Source organism: Zea mays, chromosome 2 (genome assembly GCF_902167145.1).
Source record: "Zea mays cultivar B73 chromosome 2, Zm-B73-REFERENCE-NAM-5.0, whole genome shotgun sequence".
Classification (NCBI taxonomy): Eukaryota; Viridiplantae; Streptophyta; class Magnoliopsida; order Poales; family Poaceae; genus Zea; species Zea mays.
In genome coordinates this window covers 239635535-239644744 of record NC_050097.1, presented here as the reverse complement: position 1 = coordinate 239644744, position 9210 = coordinate 239635535, and the positions used below count along the sequence as shown (strand labels likewise).

At 45.5% G+C, this 9210-nt stretch overlaps 1 protein-coding gene across 1 annotated transcript; it reads right to left on the bottom strand.

The window, feature by feature from the left end:
* Window positions 1-2104: 2104 nt before the first annotated feature.
* LOC100304303 (uncharacterized) lies at window positions 2105-4981 on the bottom strand. Its single transcript, NM_001349015.1, has 5 exons — window positions 4345-4981; window positions 3468-3623; window positions 3290-3352; window positions 2867-2935; window positions 2105-2784 (listed from the first exon to the last, which is right to left on the bottom strand). The coding sequence occupies exons 1-5, from the start codon at window positions 4537-4539 to the stop codon at window positions 2677-2679; spliced, it is 591 nt and encodes a 196-aa protein (NP_001335944.1). The 5' UTR covers window positions 4540-4981; the 3' UTR covers window positions 2105-2676.
* Between the last annotated feature and the right edge of the window lie 4229 nt (window positions 4982-9210).

Here is a 9210-nt window from a genome sequence, read left to right as displayed (position 1 = left end):
AAAAAAAGGTGCCGTTGAAAAATACTAGTGCTCCATAGGAAGAGCACACGAAGCTCGAACTCGGTAACCTCGTGTTTCCTTCTTCTGTTTTTACTTTCTTTTTACCGCGGCGTGGAAAAAGAGGCATAGATTGGGAGGAGGGAACCCACGCCGCGCACGCGCACGCACACCCCGCCCGCACGCGTCGGCCTCGTCCTCGTCCTCGTCCACCGTCGCCCGCCACGGCCGTGCCTCTCGAGACGCCACGAGCGCACACCTCCGGGCCTCCCCGCACCTCGCACGTACGACGACGACGACGACGGGCGGTAGGGATGTTCCTAAAACATCCGAATTGTATCACAAATCTAATATTTTAGCATAGGTATACATATAATTTAAAGCTAATTTTTGACAATGTTATGAAGAATATTATGAAGTATTTAAATAAATTTTTGTATAATTTTTTATGTACATTATTTTCTACATACAACAAAAAAGATGAAAAAACATCCGAATCCGTATTTGGATAGACATCCGAATTTTATATCAATTATTTAAAAATATCTAGAACGAATTTAATGTATATTTTTTGTGAAGATTAATAGCTTCAATGCTAAAAACAAGAATATAAATTTACATATCAAATTCTATATGTTATTTGTTCACAATTAAAGAAAGAAGACCAAAAAATTGACATCCGAATAAATATCCGGATCCATCCCTAACTGGCGGGTGATAAATATCCATATCCTGATCCACTGTGCGCCTGGCCCCACACTCGCGGTAGACCGCCCTTGCTGCACTGTGCTCACGGCATTCCGGTCATCCCAGCAGCTTTCAGGCTGTCTCCAGCAACGTCCCCTAAATTCTATCCCCTAAAGGAATATTCTCTGTCCTTTACAGAACCCTCTAAAAAATTTCGTTCTCTATATCTTCGCCAACTCCAGCAACGTACTCTAAATTCGGTACTCTATATCTAACAGAATATTCTGCACGTCTAACCTCCTGCGGCCTGCCTGCCAGTTAGGGCTGGAAAAAAAGCTCGAGCTCGACGAGCTGGCTCGGGCTCGCAGTAGCTCGGCTCGGCTCGGACCGGCTCGACGCTCAGAACGAGCCCGAGCCGAGCCTGTTTTTGTGGCTCGTGAAAAGAGCGAGCCAGCTCGGCTCGGCTCGGTGCAGCTCGCGAGCTGGCTCGTGGCTCGACCTAACAACAATTTGTTACATAAAATCTTAATTAGCATATAATATTAGTACCGAGTAGACAATAATTTATGTTATTTGAGATTACTATACAAAAATAATCTATTTTCTATATTATATTAGTGATATATCTATTTTACTAATTCAAATATGTTATTTAAAATATTTTTAAGATTTTATATTATAATTTAGAGAGCAATTTTATATTTATGGCTAGGCTCGTTGGCTCGGCGAGCCGGCTCGCGAGCCCGGAGCGAGCCGAGCCGAGCCTCTTTTCCGAGCTCGCCAGATGGGCGAGCCGAGCCGAGCTCGGCTCGTTGCGTGAGCGAGCCGCAGCGAGCCGAGCCGAGCCGAGCCGAGCTCGGCTCGGCTCGTTTCCACCCCTACTGCCAGTGGCCATGGCCAGTGCGTCCGCTGTCCGTTGCTTTGCTTCTGCCGCCAGCCAAGCACAGAACACTAAAAACTACTAAAAGAAAGGAGTACAGTAAATGATGACCAGTCAATACAGATCCTGTTCACAGCAGTGCTGACGTGCGATGACATGCCCTGCTTGTGTTTGCAACCATGGCAGGAGGTTAGACTGTGTTCAGCGGTTACTCCTAAATTTCTTCCCCAATATTTCACTCACGTGCCACGTCAGCGTTCTCTTTCCTCCTATATCTCCATACTCTACAGCGGTTCCCCTTATATCAAATCTCTATATCCCACCACACCAATATTTTATATTTTCATCATCAACTAACTCAACTACCATCCAATATTTATTTTATTTTTATTTGCTCTATGAACAGTGCGCGACCGTCACTTAGTATACAATTAATTAGCAAACTTCGTAATTAATATAAATACGTTAGTCATAAATAGTTGGAATTATATGTTTTTTAATAATAAAAATTTCGCAATCTTCTAGTACACGACACGAGTTCAAAAACCAAGCTACTGTTCTCAAACAATTAAGCAAATGTTCAAAAATCTCGAAATGACATATGTCCGAACACACCGGACCACGTTACGCCGACACTAGGTTCGCAACAAATTATGAAATACAATAGTACTCTTCAGACAGGATTGTTGATGAAAAACTCGATTAAACCTTTTCTCCTCGCGATGTATACAGGTCTCACATCCTCTGGTAAAACATTCCATAGCTAGGAGTTCCTTCAGCTCTGCGTCCTTTCGGATCCTTTCTTCAATCATCATTTTGGTTTGCTGCATTTCTAGTTCCTTGGTTTGGACCTCCAACTTTTTCAGTTCAACTTCCTTCAAGAACTCAATATTCTGTTGTTTCTTACCTGATTTTTCTTCACTTTGCTTCAGTCTTGCTATTTGAATGTCATGAATTCTTAAAAGGTAGTCAGTAGACTGGGAGGAACTGGACATTGCCTTCTTCCTTGATGCTTTCATGGAGTCCCATCCTAATGGCCTTTTACCTTTTGAACCTGATTCCTCATTTTCCAGATCAATAACAGAACCTGAAGGTGTCCCACTACCAACAGGCTACATCCCAGCATTGCCTCTAGACTCTACAGCCTTATACTGCATTGCTGTATCAGATGATCGAACCTTTGGTTCTATTTTATCCAACCTTGAATTTATTTCTTTTAGCTGCAGGCACCAAAATAATAATTATCTAAAGCATGAAACTGCTAGCCCAACTATTAAAAGGAAGCCCTAGCAATAAAAGTACCATATATGAAGGCAGATTATGGCGCTGCAACTCTTCATGAAATTGTGATCCCATGTGCTTGTACATCTCCTGTAGTGAAAAACAAATGAAGGCTTACTAGAAAAACTTTATGCTGCCTAGATAGCAGGTGTGTGTCCCAGCCAATAACTGTGAACACTGAATAGTTTAGATGAAAGAAAAGATGAATCTGAGCACAAGGGACTAAAACAATTCAACTAGAAGCAAAGGGGCTTGGAGCTACAATGAATGTTGTCATACAAAATGATTCAGTCTCTCCAGCTTGTAAATGTGGGATGGAACTAATGGGAAATTGAACAAGATCAATAGAAATAGAGATCATACCAGTCATCATGGGTGTAAGGGAAAAAAGAAAAATGTCGGCTGAAACAGGTCTATACAGTATCGAATATGGAATCAACTAACCTCAATACAAGAGATAGCAGCATCTCGAACACTTTGGTTCGAATCATTCATTAGTTGCAGGACCTGCACAAGACGGGAAATCTTAGGGCTTCTAGATATATCATACCATAACAGAAGGATATAAAATTGGATATGAATAAAAAGAATAAACAACAAAGATCTGAAAGTGTTGGCTTACAGGTGAAAGCAAAACTCGTTGCAAGGAAATCTCCGTAGAAGCAAATAGCCCAACTGCAGATGCCACCGTACGTACAAACTCGTCCCTCACCCTCCAAATCTTATGAGTCCATGCATAACTACCAGCTCTTTCAACTATGATTGTTGGTGAAGAAACCTGAGGGTTGGACAATCAAAAATATTGCAAGATAACAGTCCTAAACTCTGGAACACACCAAACATGATTGACTTGAATGTTTCGATAGTTAAAGGATAAAGTACATATGTAACATGATTTATGAATACTATCTTAATATACTGCGATAAAACATTGACTAGTAAAAAAAGGGATCAGAATTTAAAGGTCATTTTCATTGCAGACAGCCAAAGATTGAAGCACTGATACGTTTTATGAAAAATCACGGCTCCCAAAGAGATCCTAGTTCTAATGCTAAAGGGTAAAAACGATAAAAGAATTATCTATATCAGAATGCATACAGGGAAGCAGCCAAATCTTTACTTGAATCCCAAATTTATCTTAGTTTGCTAGAACCAAAATCACAGAAGAATAAGATATGCCACTAGAAGTTCAACTTAGCGAGACAGTCGAGCCCAAGAGCACACGATTCCTACAAAAATGTTAGACCATTGATCCATTTAAATGTAATGCATGTCAATCTATAATGGTCAGCCGAATAGACCTTTGGATTCCTCACTTCAGCACAACTATGCAATGTACCGTGCCCCACCCGACCTACCTAAAAAAACAAGCCTCAAATCCCCAATCTGCTCCTGCTCGATCTCTTAGTTCGAACTCGCAACTTAATCTACCTCCCCAGCTACATGCATTTCCCAGGAGAGACGACAGGCCACTGAGAGCGCCGACGAAAGGAGCTCACCTCCATGAGCGTGATGAGGAGCTGTCGCGCGGCGTCGCGGACGGGTTGCTTGCCGTCGTCGAGGCGCTCGACGGCGGCGGGGACGAGGGCGTTGAGGTGGATCTTGAAGTGGTCGTCGGCGACGACGGCGGCGACGGAGAGCGCCTGGAGGCCGCCCTGGGCGATGCGGAAGTTGGCATCCCGCGTCAGATCCATGCAGGTGTCCACCAGCGTGGTGACCTCGGCCGCCGCGCGCCGCGCCGCGGCGTCAAGCGCCTCGTGCAGCCGCTTGACCCCGGCCAGACGCTCCTTGGTGTCCTTGACACGCCGCCTCTAGCGCCGCCTCCATTTTCTCCACGCGCCCGGGGACTCCGGCGGCCCTGCCGCGGGGAGAGCTCTAGGGTTCCGGGGCGCGGGACCGGTGGCGAGGCGAGCAGGAAGTGGCCGGATCTGATGAGGAGAGAGAGGGGGAGTGACAGAGAGCGCACGCAGCGAGACGAAAGCGAGATGAACCATCGCCCTTGGTTCGCCTCGAGCACCCTCCTCGGAGTATTCCGAGCGCGGGGGCGTGTGGGCGAAGGAAGCGGCTGCGGGGGAGGAATACGGCGTAGCGTGCCCATCCATTTAGCGTGTGAGAGAAAGAATAGGGAAGGGAGAGGAGGAGGAGGAGGAGGACGTCGGTGAAGGGGAAGGGGGCGCACTGTAGCCCCTATATCAGCTACAGTGTTAGGGGAGGGGGAGGGCTGCGGTGACCGTTGAAGACAGTCTTAGAGGCTATTTGGACTGTTTGGGCATTAATATATAAAGATAAAAATCTTGTATCTCTACTACTTATTAAGGTTGTATACTTATTCCGTGTTCTACCACCATTTTCTGTTCTGCAATTTCCATTCCTTGTTCTGCCTTTCCAATTCCATTCCTTATTCTGCCTTTCCGATTCCATTCCTTATTCTGCCTTTCCGATTCCCTCCTCCCCGCCCCGCGCACAGTCCCCCGTACAGCCGGCGTCTAGCTTAAATTTAAAAAATACACATGGCCCCAAGGGGATTCGAACCCACGACCTCTCAAGCAAATGCCAACAGTAGCTACCGCTACACCACATGTGTGTTTATGTCTACATCTATAACAGAAAACACATCTCTCCCCAAGCCCACCTGCTAACCTTGCATAATACGTAGTAGTAGATAAGTATTACCGAGATTCTTGAATTATATTTTCGGATGGAGGGAGTAGTATTTAAATAAGAGTCTTGCATGCAATTTCTTTTGTTTGAATAATGTTTTTAACTTAAATTCTTTTTTTGCATGCGTGACATTTATTCTTCGTAATATTTTTTCCATGGATCTGACTTGTGAGTCATTTTTATAAACCAACGCCAAACATGAATCCATGTTTTTTACTTGAAAACTCCGAACAAACACCATTAGAAGGAGGCACTCGCGTTGGGGTCGCTCATCGACAACGAGAAGAAACTTGACGACTGCCAGTTCGACCTCTAGAAACAGTCCTACGTGGCCGCATATGCCGCTATGTACGACAAGCTCTGGCGCCGCCGCCGCTTGGACACGGTGCAGAGCGGCAGCTCCGCGCTGTCCATCTGAAAGGGAAATGTGCCCTTGGGCCATTTCTAAGTATTTTGGTGATTGAGTGCCAACCCAAGTGGACTTGTGGTAATCTATGCAAAGTGATGGACAAAGTGCAAATCAAGTCTAAAGGTATATTTCTAGACTTAGTACATTGTTTTAAGAACTAATGTATTGTGTCTAAGTGCTGGAAACAGGAGAAATCACTTTGGAATAGAGATGGCTTTGTTCAGCCAAAGTCTGTGCAGTCTGGGTGCACCGGACAGTGTCCGGTGGTGCACCGGACAGTGTCTGGTGCGCCAGACTGGCGACTGTCAACTGGCTGCCCTCGGGAAGCGATTAACGGCGTACGGCTATAAATCATCGGACCGTCCGGTGAGGCACCGGACTGTCCGGTGAGCCATTCACAGGCGAAGTCGTCGCTCTCGGGAAGCCATCACCCGCGTACGGCTATAATTCACTGGACTGTCTGGTGAGCCAACGGTCAGCCGGGCCAACGGTCACAAGGGGGCACTGGACTGTCCGGTGTGCACCGGACAGTGTCTGGTGCGCCAATGGCTATGGATCTTCAACGATCGGCTGCGCCACATAAGGAAAGAAATCCGCACCGGACAGTATCCGGTGGTGCACCGGACTGTCCGGTGCGCCAGGCGACTGAAGGCAAGAATTGCCTTCCTGGAATGCTCTCAACGGCTCCTAGCTGCCTTGGGGCTATAAAAGGGACCCCTAGGCGGATGGAGGAGAATACCAAGCATTCTCTAAGCATTCCTAAGCACCAAGACTTCAATTCCGCGCATTTGATTCTTCGTGATAGCAACTAGAGCTCCATTTGAGTAGAGAACTCTTTGAGTTGTGTTGAGAGCTCGCGTTGTGACTTGTGTGCGTGTGTTGCTCTGATTTCGTGTCTTGTGTGCGTTGCTCATCCCATCCTTACTTCCATGCTTCTTTGTGAACATCTTTGTAAGGGCGAGAGGCTCCAAAGTATGGAGACTCCTCGCAAGCGGGATATAGTAAAGCAAAGCAAAACATCGTGGTATTCAAGTGGGTCTTTGGACCGCTTGAGAGGGGTTGATTGCAACCCTCGTCCGTTGGGACGCCACAACGTGGAGTAGGCAAGTGTTGGACTTGGCCGAACCACAGGATAAACCACTGTGCCATCTCTGTTTTGATCTCTTTGTGGTTATTGTGTTTTGCTAAGATTCCTCTCTAGCCACTTGGCCTAATTGTGCTAACTCCTAATCAAGTTTTTGTGGCACTAAGTTTCAAGTTTTACAGGATCACCTATTCACCCCCCCCCTCTAGGTGCTCTCAATTGGTATCAGAGATGTTCTCTTCAAGAAAGGGACTAATTGCCCGAAGAGATGGATCCTAAGGGCAAGGGGATGGTGGTCAATGATAAGGAGAAGGAGTCCTTCGTCAATGATCCAAAGGATGACAAGCCTACTGACTCGGGGTCGGGCTACAAAAGAAAAGACGAGAGGAAGACGAAGACAAGGCGCATCAAGGAGATAATCTACTACGACAGTGACGAATCTTCCTCTTCCCAAAAGGACGACGACAACGACTACGAGAAAAGGAAAACGGTTAATTCAAACTTTTCCTTTGATTATTTCGTATTCCGCAAAGTTCCAATGCTCATTTGCTTTCCATTCCCCTCGGCAAACCCCCTCACTTTGATGGAGAGGACTACGGATTTTGAAGTCACAAAATGCGTAGCCACTTGTTCTCTCTCCATTCAAGTATATGGGAGATAGTAGAAAATGAAATGCACTTTGATAGTACGGATAGTCCCATGTTCATTAATGAGCAAATTCACAAAAATGCACAAGCTACTACTGTTCTTCTAGCTTCATTGTGCAGGGATGAATACCATAAGGTGAGTGGCTTGGATAACGCCAAACACATTTGGGACACCCTCAAGATCTCACATGAGGGAAACGATGTCACCATGCTCACCAAAATGGAGTTGGTGGAAGGCGAACTTGGGAGATTCGCAATGATCAGGGGCGAGGAGCCAACCCAAACGTACAACCGGCTCAAGACCCTCGTCAACAAAATAAGGAGCTATGGAAGCACGCGATGGATGAACCACGACGTCGTCCGCCTAATGCTAAGGTCCTTTACTGTCCTTGATCCACATGTTGTGAACAATATTCGTGAGAATCCTAGGTACACCAAGATATCGTCCGAGGAGATACTTGGAAAGTTCGTAAGCGGGCGGATGATGATCAAGGAGGTTAGATACGTTGATGATGCGTTGAATGGCCCAATCCAAGAGCCTCAAACCATTGCTCTCAAAGCAACGAGGAGCAAGGAGGCGCTACCTAGCAAGGTGGCGCAAGTTGAGGCGGCAGGGCTCAATGAGGAAGAGATGGCCCTCATCATCAAGCGCTTCAAGACGGCGCTAAAGGGCCGCAAGGAGCATCCCAAGAAGAACAAGACAAAGGGGAAGCGCTCATGCTTCAAATGTGGTAAGATTGGTCATTTTATCGCTAATAGTCCCGATAATGATAGTGACCAGGAACAAGGGAACAAGAGGGAAAAGAAGAAGACTTACAAGAAGGCTAAGGGCGAGGCACATCTTAGCAAGGAGTGGGACTCGGATTGTTCGTCGTCCGACTCCGACAACGAACGACTCGCCGCCACTGCCTTCAACAAATCGTCTCTCTTCCCCAACAAGCATCACACCTGCCTCATGGCAAGGGAAAAGAAGGTAAGCACTCGTGATACTTACGCTTCCTCAAGTAATGAAGAATCTAGCGACGATGAAATAGACTATTCATGTTTATTCAAGGGACTAGATAGAACTAAGGTTGATAAGATTAATGAATTAATTGATGCCTTCAATGATAAGAATAGGTTATTAGAAAAGCAAGAGGATCTTTTGTATGAAGAACATGATAAGTTTGTAGAGGCACAAAAATCCCTTGCTTTAGAAATTAAAAGGAATGAAATGCTCTCTTGTGAACTGTCTACATGCCATGACTCCATTTCTAGTTTAAAGAGCATAAATGATGATTTGAATGCTAAGTTAGAAATAGCTAATAAATCAACATCTTATGTAGAACATGTTGCAATTTACAATAGGTGTAAAGATTTTAATGTTGATGCTTGTAGTGAACACCTAGTTTCAATTTCTAAATTAAATGATGAAGTGGCTAGTCTTAATGCCCAACTTAAGACTAGCAAGAGTGAATTTGACAAAATAAAATTTGCAAGGGATGCCTACACGATTGGTAGACACCCCTCAATTAAGGATGGTCTTGGCTTCAAGAGGGAAGGCAAGAACTTAACAAGCCATAAG